Raw genomic sequence first — 15,117 nt, forward strand, 5'->3', positions numbered from 1 at the left:
GTGGTCAGGGTGTCCTGGCCCAGTGTGCTGTGCCCCCGCTTGGAGTACCTGGTGGAGATCAGTGGCAGTATACAGGACAACAGCCAGGAGCTCTTTGACGTGACATCCTATTGGACGGTTCGCACCTTCTTTGAGATCCCCCTGCCCTGCAGCTCTACATACAGTGTGACTGTGAGGTCCAGGAACACTGCAGGCGCAAGCGACCCCTCTGTGGCCCTCAGTGGAATGACAGGTACTGGCTGAAATGAGGTGGAGTCCCATGAAAATCCTAATCCTAATTACCACGATATGGTTCCTGAAGATTCATTTCAACAGGTTGAGATACTTGCACATGATGTAAAAGTTCTTTTGTGAGGTGTTGTCTTTGCTAAAGGAGCTTTGCTCATTTGTGGCAGTAAGGCAACAGCAACTATTTTCAGTCGGCCAAAATGCTGCTTTCTACCTCAGTTCAGTTTGATACACAGTTCTCACCACACCTTATATTTAAACAACAGAAGAAATACTGGTTATTCATTCCCATTCTTTCACACATTAACCAAAGCTATAACCTTGTACTCAAGCAAGTGTCTGGTAATAGACTTTGAAAAACACCCACTCCAAAATGCAGTATGCTGTATGCATAATGTTACTTTACCAGAGTAATGTGTACAGTGACCTTTAATGCATTTGGTGCCACGATGTCATTGCAGCTCCCTGTCCCCCGCTGGGTGTAACATACAGTGGAAACTACACCTCCGCCATCCTCTCCTGGAATTCTTCCATCTCAGCCACCTCATACACGGTCTACGAGCTGTCCGGCGCGGGCAGGGCTCAGGTGTGCAACACTGCCCAGCTCTCCTGCTCGCTGGTCCACGTCAACCAGAGCGCCATTGAAGTGACAGCCAGCAACTCTGCAGGAGAGAGCAACCCCACCAGAGACATAAACTGTGAGTTCATCCGGATGTTAACAACAGATATAGTAGCATCATCAGTATGAGATGCGCTAGTTTTGACCTTGGTTAACGCAAGTCCCACTTGCCCAATTAGAATGTGGTATTCGTAATAATACCTTTTTAAAGGTGCAGTAAAAGGAACAATTCATTTTAAAATCGCTTGCTCCTTTAAGAACCACTTTAAGATATCAGTCCATGAGGCCTGCAAGGAGAGCACACCCTAGATGCAGGACAAATGGCACATTGCAGTTGCATCTGCAAGACTTAATCCAACTGAAACCTCTTTTTAACAGATTTGGGGTCGCACCGCAGAAAGCGTGATCTCATGGAAGCGATGCTTGCTGAAATGGATGATAACGGTGAGCATACTCACTGTATTATTGAATATTTCTTATCAACATAAAATCTGATCATGTAAACACCAGAAATATTATGCTAAGCCCATATCTGACGTATGTAAGCTCTGTCTTAAAGGTTTTTTTTTACAAGAGCATTTTAAAGTGCCTGCTTTTTTTCTGTTCCAGATGAGCTGTCCGTCCCTGAGGTGCAGGTAGCGGAGGTGACGGGAACGTCCCTGAGTTTGGAATGGACCCCAGTTAGGGACGCCACGTACTACACCCTGGTCGTCAGAGTGGACTCTAAGAAGAGGCCCCTCAGACCTCTCGTGCTGACCGTGTACGGCGAGGCTCACACGGTGACCGACCTCAAACCCGCCACCAGATACTGCGTCACCCTGTCGGCCAGGAACTCTTTCGCTTATAGCCCGTACTCACAGCCCGTATGCATCAGCACCGGAGGTTAGATGTAAAGGTTACGTCTTTTAAAACACGTCACGAATCCGGAAAACTCCAGTCGCAATAGGGCAAATCGAAACGAGCACGATCCTCCCTCTAGGAGTGTTCTCAGAAAGGGTGTGTGGGAGGGGGGGGGGGGGGGGGGGGGGCACAGGGGGAAGCTGAGTGGCAACTGAGATGTGCTGTTCATTTTAAAAATAAATCTTTTACTACATAGATCATCCTGTTAAAGCTATTGTTTATGATGAACTTGAAAGCCAAATGTGATTTTAGAGTATTTTTATTAAATGGTAATATTTCCAGGATGGGCAGAACAAAAAAAATTCTTTTCTGTACCAATATGCATTTAAAATTCTCAGATTCATTGTTTTAATCACATATGTAAAATCACAAAGTACAAATAGATTTAGCTCAAATAAATGGTAATATATCAAGCAATGTTTTGTAACTGTACAGTATATTTTCTAATTGACCATATTACTTGTCTCATTGTTTGAAACATTTTAATTTGTCTTGTTTTCACTCAGCCCATAAATTAAGGAATAAAAGCCTGTGAAAACTTTAAATATTTCTTTCTCCATCAAAGCAAAATTGAGAAAAGAAACCCAGTATTTTTGACGATTACTTACCTTTGGTCGACATTTCAATGGGAAAGTTGCCGACTACCAAATACCTGACACTGTACCACCAGTCAGACTTATGAATGGAGAAATTCATTGCTTCTCACCCTCACTGAAAGATGATGTATATCCAGTTTCTGGTCTTGGAGTTGGGCGAGTTCAGAGTTTCAGGAGTACAGGGGGTTGTAGGAGAGGCTGCTTCCATTAGTGCTCTGCACCTTTCATCAGGCCCAGGCTTTCATGAAATGCCATCTCCATTGTTTCATTTCATTTTCCCCACACAAAGACCAAACAAAACCTTACTTACGTTGTAAAAAAATTCTGAATTATACTTGAGAGCAACACAAGGATAGAGAGAAAGAGCAACAGCAGGTCTAATTTTATACAATATGGTGACAAAGCAGTAAGAATGAAAAAGGTAATACAAGACTTGAGTGTGGCAACTCCAGGTCTTCAGAGTGTACACAACATTTGTGCAGGTTAACCTGACCAAGATTTGCAACGGCTAACAGGAGAGCAGTCAGCAGCTTGTCCGTGTAGCATCAAAGGTAAATACGGCAATGACCCCATGACTTGATATAATTTTGACTGGCCATCTTCTTCCCACTCAGACCTTACGCTTGTCAAAGCTTTGTATTACAACAATGGGATACTTTTTTACAGGAAGTAAAATGCAGACTCAACAACAGGGGATCTGAAGTGGGCTTTACCATAATGGTATCAGCAAGCTGCTTCCTCGTATCCAACAGTTTAACTAGTGCTAAATGCATCCTGTTTTCTCAACTTGGGCGGTCACGCTTCCCACAACATTGCACTCCACACACTGCATCACACAATCTCTCTTTCATAAAAGTATTTTATTAGAAAAAATTGCAACTTGGCAATTATCCAAATACAGCACAACTTGAGGCAACCTGGTGCCTTATACAAATTTACCATTGTTGTTGCTCCATAGGATTTAAAACATTCTTAGACTTATTTACAACGCAATACTGAAAAAAATTTTCCAGGAAACAATGCATGATAAAAATTAAAACCTTTTGCATCACAAATCAAGTACTGGGCTACAACGGTCGATGAAGATGAAGATGACACGAAGGCACTTCCCCACCACCAGAATCCTACAAATGCAACCCAGAAACCTAGGGAAGGACCGCTCCGAAGTGTTTCTGTGCCGTTCCAGCACAAGAGACGAACAAAACAACAAAATGGAAGAAAAAGAAAAAAAAATGAAGTGAAAGAAGAGAAATTCAGCATTAAATTATGTGGACTGTGCCCTGCTGGCCTGTGTGGGATCGTCCGGCTCCGTGCTTTGGCTTTTGCGGTGCTCTCGCCGGTGGGAGCGCTCTTTGCTGCGGCTCCGTTTGGGCGCTCTCTCCCTGCTGTGGCTGCGCTCCCTCTTCCTGGCCCTGTCCTCGCCGTCCGCGTGCCCCTTGCTCCTGCTCCTGCTTCTGCTCCGGCTCCTCTTGCTGGGCCTGTCGCTCCGGTGCCTGCTGGCCCTCTCCCGGCTCCGGCTCCTGTGCCTCCTCTCCCGGCTCCTGCTCCGGCTGGCCTTCCTAGGCTTGCGCTCCTCCCTCTGCCTCTTCTCCTCCCTCTCCTCCCTGTGCTTCCTGTCCTCCGCCTCCCCCTTGCTCCTCTTGTCTTTCGTCCGCTCCCTGTCCCTGTCCCTCGACCTGTCCCTGTCCTTGTCTCTGTCACTGCCTCGGTCTTTGTCATGGTCGCGGTCCTTCCTCCTGCCCCGGTCGGAGTCCCCCTCCCTCTCCCTCTCCCGGTCTTTTTCTTGGTCCTTCCTCCGGCTCCGCTCGGCGTCCCCCTCCTTCTCCTTCTCCCGGTCTCTCCGGTTGTTCTTTCTGTCCCTGCTGGCACTGCGGCTCCGCCGGCGGTCTTTGCTCCTGCTGCCCCGTCTCTCCGGGCTCCGGGAACGGCGGCGGTCTTTGTCCCCTCGATCCCTTTCGCTGCGGTCTCGGTCCTTTTCTCCCCGGTCCCTGTCCTTGTCGCCCCTGTCCCTGTCCCGATCCTTGCCCTCTCTCTCCTTCCTCTGCCTCTCTCGCTCCCTCTCCAGCTCCCAGTCGAAGCTGGTGGAGCCGTGTCCGTCCCTGTGGTGACTCCTGCTCCGCGACCTCTTCGGGGACCTCCGAGGGCTCGGAGTCCTTCTGGGAGTCCTACAGAGGAGAAATAATAATAATATAACAGAACAACCCATTATCAAACAGGAGCAATACAAGCTTACAAGCAATACAAGCAGAACAACTCATTATACATGAAATTACATTACTGGCGTTTAGCAGACGCTCTTATCCAGAGCGACTTACATGGTTTACAATTTGTTTTTACATGTTACCCATTTATACAGCTGGATATTTACTTAGGAAAGTCTGGGTTAAGTACCTTGCCCAAAGGTACAACAGCAGTGTCCCAGCGGGGAACCTAACCGGCAACCTTTCGGTTACAGGTCCAGCTTCTTACCACTATGCTACACTGCCCGTCCATTATCAAACAGGAGCAATACAAGCTTTTCTGGCAAGCTATTGTACTGCCGCCCCACTGGTCAAACAGACGTCCAATAAGAGAAAGCTTCCACCTGGAGCGCCTCCGCTGCGCATGCCTCTCCGCCTCCTCCGTCTCCTCTTTGTCGTCCTTCTTGAGGACCTTCCTTGGCCTGCTCTTCATCTGCTGGTCGATCATCTTCTGGACCGGCACGGGGATGCGCGGGAACAGCGTGGAGAACCACTCCAGCTTGGTCAGGAAGGAGCGCAGCATCTCGCCGACGGTCATGACGCATCCACCCCCGGCCTTCACGTCCAGCTCCTGGAAAACAGGTCGTTCCGGTCTTTACCGACAAGCTCCTTGACAACCCAGCTCAGCCTAAACCTCTAAACTTCTTTCTCAAGTGTCTTTTTGAGCTGCACAATGACTGCTGATCCTTTAGAAGGCGCTACCTTCCGTGACTTCAGTCATCAAATCCTGGTATAACATTTGTGATGACCAAGTACCCAATGTTCACCTCTGTTTTCATTAAGCTTAATATGGATTAAGGCAATCATTCTAATATGCTAAGTGAGAGAAACGTCAGGCGCAGTGTACAGGAAAGGTGTCAGGTGAAATGAACTGCTGCTCAGCTAATTTGAAAAATGGGTTCCTTTCCAAGGATGTGTTTACACTTTAGGTTCCACTGAATAAAGACAGACAAAGTAGCAAACCAACTGCCTTTGATCCAGTGAGGAAGAAGCTCTTTGAAAAGAATATTACCAAGTGACCATTGTGTTTAAAAAGGGTCATTACCACATCTCCTTCCTTGCTTGCCCCCTCATAGTTCAGGACAAGTTAGTCAGCTATTGTCTGGAGCGAACCTACAGTGTAAGCACACAAGGAGAGGAAGGTTTAAATCAGCTACACAGAAAACAAGGCTAAATGGTAAAACAGCTGCTTGCACTCACACACACAAACCAACAGTGTTGAGATACAATTTCCAATTCACCTGCTGCACAAGGGAGATCTAAAGAAGAAAACATGGAAATTAGCCAATTGGTATGAGGTAAAGAGGCATATCAATTCTGCATTAGAACAGGGAATGAAAAAAAAAAACCTACTCCACAGCTAATGAATAAATAAATGAATGTCACCCTTTGCTACATTGTCAATCATTACTTTTTCATGGAAAAAAAGCAATGCCTGCACTTAAGTTATATAACAATTAATTCACAGCAAACTTTCTTTTTAGCTGTAAATACTACAGATGGGTATTGCATTTGCTTGGGCAAATCTTTCTAACTAGGTTTGTCACAGAAATGGGGCATGCCTAAGGTACACATTTTAACTGCATTGCACTCAATTTATACTTACCCTGATAAAACGGCAACAGAGCAGAGACCTAATTTCTATTAAACTGTCAGGAACATTAAAGAGACAGTTCAATTAAGCCAAATGAAGGCAAAGGTGAAAATTAGCTATATGCATCACAAAGTGAAGTAGTAAACAGCATCTCATTACCGAAATGAAACCATGCACTGCATTACGATCCAAAACTGATAAGTAAAGAAGTATTACCCTTGTGGACATACCTCCTCATCATCCAGGAACCCATCAAACCAGTCCAGGAGGTCCGAAGGGGGTTGGGTGTACCTGTTTCACAATAACAAATAACTCGGCTCACAACAGAGTTCACAGCCGCATTCAGCTTATTACCTGTTCATTAGCAACAAATATCTAAGTGTAAGAGTCAACTTGAGAGAATCATTGGTTAAGAAGATTTATTATGTTCTTATTTAGAATATTGTTTTGACTTACTTAAATATATAAATTCATAATTTCATGTATGTAGGAATATCATTTATTTCATAACCGTAATTATATTTCTTAGTTCAACTAAAATTTGGAACGCACTAGAATCCAGCAATATAGCCACGTAAGTCACGTGACGCACGTGCAGTGTTCAGTTTTGAGACGGTCAGGCTCAGAAGTAACACAGATTTCCTGACCGACAACCACTAGGCTAAGAATATGCTAACTGAAAGCAAACCAGTGTATGGAAACAGAAGATAAAGCCAAATGACTGACATTTTGTTTGTATTTTGATATTTTTATTCAGTAAACCTTTTTTACTGAAGATTCTTTGAACTTTTGGATTTTTGTCGCGTCATGCTGGCTGCTGAAAGCCTGCTCCGTTAGTGGCATGTGGAACTAAGAAGAGGTGCCACTTACACTAAGCATCTGGAGGAACTCTGATTACACAAATCACTGGTGACAAACACTGGAACGGAACCGCTTCCATGAGTTCAAACACACAATGCATCATGCTATCCGCTGTTCGACCAAAGATTTCCCGTTTGAGACAGAGAGCTGTTAAGGAGCAACTCCACAGCCCTACCTTATGTACATGAAGCCGAGGGCTCTGATGTAGGGGGAGTCGGTGTGCGTGATGAGGCCCATCACCTGCTTGCGCGTCAGCTTCAGAGTGAACAGTTTATACAGCAGACAGAAGGCGGTGGAAACGATGCCTCCGGTTCCGACGCCTCGGACCTGCAAGAGGAGCGTTTCACAGTTCAACCATCTCATCTGGAAGCGCTCGGCCAGTGCGACCGGAAGCCTCACCACAGCTACTGCCATTAGGACCCATGCAGAAGGCTCAACGGATCGCAACACCCGCCGGCTCTTTTAGCAGAATGTAAGGCAAAACAGGCTCCCCTGTTCTGCACGAACAGAAATGAGTAGTCAAAAGGCACGTACTTCTACTTACCCCCCCGCACATGCCCGTTTGGCCCGCGGTCTTCCTGCTGCCCTTCTCCCACGGCTCCACGTGAGTCACCTGCAGACACAGCGGGAGGGGGACGTCACCGACGAACCGACGTCACCAATGACGAACCCAGACCAAACGCCACACAGCAGAGCTAAAACCACGCCAAACCATTCTTTGTATCTCTTTATCTCACCGATTTGTGCAGTGCAATCAGGTTTAAGAAACAGATTTTGGCTCAGGAATATTACTGCCTATCAGAATCTTTGGTTAATTATTAACAGCTGTCTAACTGATAACACATAAGGTTTAAGCAGTGATATATATTTGTATGTGTTTTAAAAAGTGAATATTGAGATTCCAGGTTTTGTAGGTTCAACCGAAATCAATCCTCGGAGTGGTTTACCACTACAGGGAAGATGTAAAAGACTGTATTAAATCAAGATAAAAGGTTCTGAGTTTAAAGACTGTGGTGTGTTTTATTCAGAGAGATGCTGAGAGAGATAGTGTACCAAAAACAGTGTCCAAGAAAGCTCAAGTGTGAGGAACAAACTGTACGTGAAAATATCAAAACAGAGAATGTCAACTTATGATTCAGAATTTAAAAGAGTTTTATTTAAAACATCTAGAAGAAAAAATAGTGCTCAAATGAGGTATTCACAAATGTTACAGCGAACTGCTGAAAGGGAAAATGAGATCTTACTGGTAATGCATAAATGTTTTGTAAATCATATTTTGATCTAAATGGTAAAACGTGTTTTTGTCAGGTTTTGTAAATCTGATCTAAATCAATCCCCACAGTGACTTAGTAAAGTTACCTTCTTATATTGTCAGTTGGTCAATTTAACAAATGCAAAACGGTGAAATGGCAAATATTTTCATGTAATCAAAAACTGGAACTAAAGACCATGCTCCCAGGTCATTTTAATGGAGGATGATTTGCTGAGAGCACGATCCATTAATGTTTCAAGCCCATCCAGAAAATCTGCATCTTCTTCGTTGTAAAAGCGTGCATTGTTCAATAACAGCATATGGAAGAGGTCACTTTTTGGCCCAAGAGATCCCATTACCGTGGTAAGAGTGCCAGAATAGGTCAATAACGAAGCCGGGCCTTTTAGTGATGTGGTAAGGTTAATATCGGTGCGGTATGGAGTGGACCACCAGGGTTGGGTTCCAAGCTCCTGCAATTAAGCTTGTCGCCTCCCCAAATACTTCTTTCCATATTTGTGAGCATATGGAAGACGACAAGCTCTTAAACAAGACTAGCATATTACTAGTGCAGACCTGAATTTACATCAGCAAGCGTCAGGCAATCACGATGTACACCATTACTAAGGCTAGCAGGCCGGCAGGTGTCAGTTCTCTCAGCGGAGAGCGAAATGTTTTTGGACCCTTCTTAATTCTCTTGGGAGCATGTATTTGGAACAGAATGAAATGTGTGGATGTTCATTATAATGGTGCTAGTTGACGCTAGCTATATTTGATACAAACTAACAGCAGAACTGAGTTCTCTTAAACGGAACTGTAATGTTTCCAAATATTAAAGAACTAATTAATGTTAATGAGGGTTGCATAATCAGTGATACACGAAGCCTGCTAACGTTAGCTCCTTCACATTTTTGCAGCTTCCTGTACTTTAATAACAAGCACTTGTACCCAGCATGCTAAGTTAAACAGTTTCATCTGTCATGATTTCAAGTTAGAAAGATGCAAATCAAAAGCTGGCTAATTTATTATTTAATGGGTCATAACGTTGACTCCATTAACATAATGCCAACCGGTCTAATTTAAATCTAAAAATAATAATTACATAGTTAGTTACCATTTTGAATGACAACTAGCTAGCTAGACCTAGCTATTACAGAGTCGTCTACCTGGACTAACGTTACATTATTTAGGTCTAACAATCTTCACCGGGCAAGCTAGTTATCTGTTTGCTAGACAGACATGTGAACATAACTGTGACAACTGTGTACATAATTGGTCATTCAAAGTCCCACTGGCAAAAATCTCGTAGTTATCAATACAGACAGCTGTAACTACCTAATCAGTAAACTGTCTTAGCATGACGCTTGGCACGTAGGCTAGCTCATCGCCACTCCGACATAGCTAGCCAACGATTTCAAAACTGGACTTTTTCATAATTGTCAATTTGACCGTTAAAGTTAGTTTAGCTATCATATCAGCCAGCTAGTTTGTCTACAAGTTAAACTGCCTTGTGCCAGCTATCCAAATCGACACGGATCCAGGTAGCAGGAGTAGCCTGCGGTCTATTTAGATAACTGATATTCGGTGCACGCCATTCCTCTAGTCTAGGGTAAGAGAGCGTGATGTAGAAAATCACTTACCTTGAAGTAGATCTCATCCACGACTTCGTGGTACGTTTTCAGCTCATATAGCTGAACCTTAAAATACGGAGAAGACAACACGTTTGTCAAAATCATTGGGTTCAGGTTCATGGTCTTCTCGTTGCCCCACAGAGGTAACACATTTCCCTGCTTTCCTGATGCTGCGGGTTTATTCACGGCCTGTTGCTGCTGCTGATTCCCCGCCAACGCTGTGTTATTGGCCATATTTTCTAAGATAGATAAGCTAGCTAGCTAACTAGCTAGGTATCTGGCGCCTTCGGTTTGTATTTAAGGGTGTTGCTGCTTCTCAATAAAGCTCCATTAAAACAGGATTCCAGTCTTTCTTTAGTGAGGCCCAACAGTTACACAAAAATATATAATGTAAATTCTAAACGAGCGCGATCCCTCTATAAGAGTCAGGAAAGATCTTCCAAGCACCAGATTACCGGGGAACAAGATGGCCGTGGACTACCCGAAAGAAGCGGAAAACTACCGTTACGTATTAGGTCGGAAAGCCAATGAGATCCGCGGAAACGAATTCGTATATCCAATGAGATCCGCGGAAACGGATTCGCACACCCAATGAAATTCACAGAAACGGATTCGAACAGGTTTACCATTGTCTGGTTTTCAGGAAACACTGAGCACATAAATCTCCGTGGTGGCTCTTAAAATTGTGCTATAATGCCACTGATCCCTGAACAGCCCAGAGACGCAATGGCTACAATTTCATACTTTTAGGAGTGCGAGTGCTTCTGTCACTTTTGTGGATAGTCAAACCACTAGTATTTAATTAAATACTGAACAGCAAAGTGTAACGAGTAATTTTTGAAACGACACAGGCGATAGTATTTCACTCATTTGAGCTTCGTTAACTGGCGTTCATTGAGTACCGATACCTGCTCATTTTCATGTTAAACTTTCTTCGCCATGAAGCCGTTATTTTCTCCTCCACTATATATGCAGAGATACCAGTTTGTAATTGACTTTGTTAAAAAGCACAAACCCAAGAAGGTAATTATTTGTCAAGTAACTTCTATGTCGGTCTATAAAATTGGTACTGGATTGTTGTTTGTATTGGTAGACTAGCCAATTGGCTGTCTGGGGAGTTAGCTGGGTTGGCTAGTTAGCTAACCTTAGCGTACGAGCCGTACTTTGAAATCACAAGTCCGATTATCAAAATTCAGCAGACGTTTAAGAAAATCTGATTTTACTTGAGGCATCTGCGTCACGATTACAGGTCTAGCTATCTGAGTCGAGTAAGGATTGCTTCAGAACCGCTTTGCGCTTTTTTTTCTTGCAGGTGGTAGATTTGGGGTGTGCTGACTGCAGACTGCTGTGGAAACTAAAATACCATCGTGACACAGAAGTGTTGGTTGGAGTGGACATTAACAGTGCTGTTATCAGGCAGAAAATGTACATTGCATTTAAGTTAAAAAAAAAAAAAAGTATCATTAAAAAGGTCTCAGTGACAGGGATGTTTGCTTATCAAACATCGTAGCTTACATTTATGATGGAGATTTTTTTTTGTTTGTTTTTAACAGGTATGCCTTAGCTCCATTCCCAAGTGAATACCTGCAACCAGGTGATAAGCCTTTAACTATTGAGCTATATCAGGGGTCTGTCATTGAAAAAGAACCCCGCACAAAAGGATCAGACCTGGTATCATGCCTTGAACTGTAAGTTATTTTTTTTTTGTCCCTGTCAGATAATTTCCATCCACGCATAACCATTCTTTTGATAAAAGTCCTATATACGCCACTTATCTGGTGACATCTGATAGTTTTAATGAAATGAGCTACATTTTGATATTCCATTTAGCTCTTGTCCTAAAAACAGTCACTTGCTGGTTAATATTATTTATTGTGAAGTCTTATTGATAGATACATTCAGTGGATTTATGTGACAATTTGTATGGACTGTTTCACAATCATTTGTATCCTGTTTGAAGCATTTTGTCTAGAAGATGATCAGGTGTTGCTCTCATTTTTTGCTGACTAGTATTGAACACCTGCCATTTGCTGAAGTGGAAAGGTTTTCTGAGGTTCTGTTTGGTTACATGGCCCCAGCTGCTGTGATTGTCAGCACTCCAAATGCAGACTTCAACCCTTTGCTGCCGGGGTGCTCTGGGTTCAGACACATTGACCATAAATTTGAATGGACCAGAGCAGAGTTTCAGAATTGGTAGGTATGCAATATCAGATACACTCGGCACCTCCTTTATTTTTTCGATCATAATACATCTCCGGATGCAATAACTCACAAGGAAATGCACTGCCAAGTCCAAGTCTTGCCTGGTTCTCAAAGCTGACCTGTTTTTTCTTCATAGGGCTTTGGATGTGTGCGGATTGTACGGCTACGTGGTGGAGTTCACCGGAGTAGGAAAAGCCCCTTGTAATGAGAATGTTGGTTTCTGCTCTCAGATAGGAGTATTTCACAAGGACATCTCCAGAAGTAATTCCTTTCTGGGAACAGAGAACAGAGACGATGCTACATCTTACAGACTTGTAAGCGAATACATAATCTATCAACTGATTGCACAGCTTGGCACTTCAGTGCAGCTGTTTGATTTAGACTTTAGTTTGTGGCCGGTTGTGGTCTGTGAAATCAAGCACAATTATGATATTTCTGTGTTGGTCCCAATGTTGAATGATTAATTACCAGGTGATCTCTTTTCTCTAGCTGTACAGTGTAGTGTACCCCAGCCTGCGTGACAACAACATCTTTCAGAGGACGCTGGTAAATGAAGTCCTGTATGGGGCGGAACACATTAAGAAGAAATGGCTGGAAACCTCAAAGGAGAAGGAGGAGGGTCCTCATGAGTGTCAGGTCTCTGGTGACCATCAGGAACAGGGTCTTGCAGAAGGAGGAGCGGAGCCCTATTTGCAGGGGGGTGCCATTTGTGTCCCCCTGGCCAGAGTGTTGCCTCTCCCCAAAGTGCATGCACTCTGTGGCTCCTTGCGCAGGCTGCAGGAGGCCCTGCTTGAGGACTCTGGGGTGAAACTGACCAGTGATGCTGACGCTTTGATGCTGCCCATCAATGAGGAGGATGAGGAGGATATCGATGTAGATGAGGAATCCGAAGAATACAGGGGTCCTGTGTGCACTGAGACTATGCAGTTCATGGCTGACTGTGTGCAGGAGGACTGGGATGCAGAGCTTTGATGCCAGAGTGAAGGTATTAAGCAGGGGATTTGAAAGGTACCTCTCGAATGAGAAATTGATTTTAAAAGCCAGCCTTTGCGGTGCAGGCTCAAGGTCAAGGCTTGGATTCCAGAGCAGGTACTTTGAACGAGCTGTGGAGCACCATTATAATCTGGGACGTTTCACAAAGATTTCCCTGTCCCCAAAGCTGTGAGATAGTTTGCCATAAATATTGATAATATATTGTCATGAAAGCACCATATTTCTTTTCTGAATTATTCTTGTTGTTGTTTCAAATATATTTCCTTTGTAAGCGTGCTCTTTAATGAAAAAAAGTATTTAAAAAGTTGTGAAATAAATCTTCAGACACAGATACATTAAGAGTTCATATCTGATGAAAAGCAAACACTACACTTACATGGTGTTGCAAAGCATGGTGGGATTGATCAGTTTCAGAATTTCAGTGTGTTAGTTGCATTTTATTTTGCGTCAGAGCCATCTGATATGTCTGCCTGTTGGAACAGGGTGTCTGGAAGCTACCATCTTGGACTGTGTAAGAGACTATTGCAGGGTCAGGCTGTCTTGACAGTGATACCAATAGGATTGCTGAATGCTGGTAAAAATACCTTTTTATTCAAGAGAACTTGGCTCTGACACAGGAAGGATGAGTAGCTCAGGGAATTGCATGACAAATACCACCTCCTCACTCTGTGTCTGAAATCTGAGACAGGCATCCTTGTTTTTCCACAGAATAAATATCTACATTTCAGTTCATTTGGCCAGGCAAGTTATTTCTGAATCATAACATCTTTAGTATGATGCCACAGAAGTGGTCTAGCAGTTTAGCTTGTATCTTGAAAAGAGAGGGATGAATCTATAATTTATGAGTGCAACTAGTTTGTGATCATCATAGCCTACAGTACATTTAAAAGATAAGATCACAATAATAAATCATTAATTCAGTCATTTTTAAAAAATATTTCAGTTTAATTGACAGTACATGGTGCATGTGCATGTATATACAAGGGGGAAGCCATTTACAGATGAAGAGATGATATCAAACACTGAGATAAGCAAGTACAACATCACTTTACAGTAGTAAAACATACACACTTCCATAAAATTAAAGATTCACAAAAGAAAAAAATGTCTTTTACAACATATTTAGTACCAAATCTTGGGAATACGAAGCTGATCTGGTACAGGTGAATTTCACTCCCCACAACTGTGAGAGAAGTCATTCCAGAACTTTCCAGGAGAATAGAGGAACTATGTGATTTGTAGTCAGACTCTTAGAGACTTCTATTTCATCCTAAATGAGCAGTGGAATTTTGGTTGGGATAATGCAGCTCTGGCCACTCCCAGTTCCCGCTACTGTAACTGCTACAGAGTATCAAAGAAAGAATATGAACTGCCAGAACTCTGTTCTGTAGAAGAGATTATCTTATTTTTCTGTGATAAAGCCAATTCTAACTATGAAGGTTAGGTATTCTTTTCACAAGAATGAAAAAGCTCAGGTGAACAAATTTCAATTGCTCTATGCCATAGAAATGTACCTATGTGTGCGTGAAGATATATACTGAACACACACAAACACAGGTGGATATACAATATATAAGGCTAGGATTTCATTTAACAACCCCCATTAGAAGCGCTCAGAAAAAAAAGAAATGGATCTTCAAATGTGGGCCGGAGAATACTGGACAGGTCTCCCTAATCATCTTGTGCACGTGCATGTAGGAAATTCAGTAGGCATACTGTGGTCTCTCAGGGTGAAATGTTTGACCTTACTTTGGATGATGGAAGATTCAACATTTATTCTTAGTGTAATTGCTAGGCAACAGAAATCGCACACATAAACACAGCACGTACAAACCTACATCAAGGTCTGCTATGATAATATGTATGATCTGCAACAGAAAAATGTTTCTGTCCTTTGTTTTGATAATTATTTTTCCTTAAATAAAAAAGATATTAAGGTAACCATTCATTTTTATTATTTTCACAGACAATGTGTACCACAGTTAGCTAGTTTTTATTCAAAGT

At 43.1% G+C, this 15,117-nt stretch overlaps 2 protein-coding genes across 3 annotated transcripts; one reads left to right on the top strand and one right to left on the bottom strand.

Annotated features, from left to right (window-relative positions):
* Nucleotides 1–3,235: 3,235 nt before the first annotated feature.
* On the bottom strand, nucleotides 3,236–10,387 carry LOC118772700 (pre-mRNA-splicing factor 38B-like). 2 transcript variants are annotated; one of them, XM_036521253.1, is made up of 7 exons: nucleotides 9,928–10,387; nucleotides 7,583–7,651; nucleotides 7,214–7,365; nucleotides 6,408–6,468; nucleotides 5,825–5,842; nucleotides 4,928–5,154; nucleotides 3,236–4,508 (listed from the first exon to the last, which is right to left on the bottom strand). In XM_036521253.1, exons 1-7 carry the CDS (start codon nucleotides 10,150–10,152, stop codon nucleotides 3,608–3,610), a joined length of 1,653 nt encoding a protein of 550 aa, XP_036377146.1. In that variant the 5' UTR covers nucleotides 10,153–10,387; the 3' UTR covers nucleotides 3,236–3,607. The 2 variants fall into 2 exon arrangements, with proteins under 2 accessions (XP_036377146.1, XP_036377147.1); XM_036521254.1 differs by lacking the exon at nucleotides 5,825–5,842.
* Nucleotides 10,388–10,857: 470 nt separating this feature from the next.
* Nucleotides 10,858–13,092, top strand: henmt1 (HEN methyltransferase 1). Its single transcript, XM_036519967.1, has 6 exons — nucleotides 10,858–10,941; nucleotides 11,231–11,343; nucleotides 11,472–11,606; nucleotides 11,929–12,111; nucleotides 12,257–12,434; nucleotides 12,610–13,092. Exons 1-6 carry the CDS (start codon nucleotides 10,858–10,860, stop codon nucleotides 13,090–13,092), a joined length of 1,176 nt encoding a protein of 391 aa, XP_036375860.1.
* Nucleotides 13,093–15,117: the final 2,025 nt, after the last annotated feature.

The sequence above is a fragment of the Megalops cyprinoides genome, chromosome 2, assembly GCF_013368585.1.
Source record: "Megalops cyprinoides isolate fMegCyp1 chromosome 2, fMegCyp1.pri, whole genome shotgun sequence".
Classification (NCBI taxonomy): domain Eukaryota; kingdom Metazoa; phylum Chordata; class Actinopteri; order Elopiformes; family Megalopidae; genus Megalops; species Megalops cyprinoides.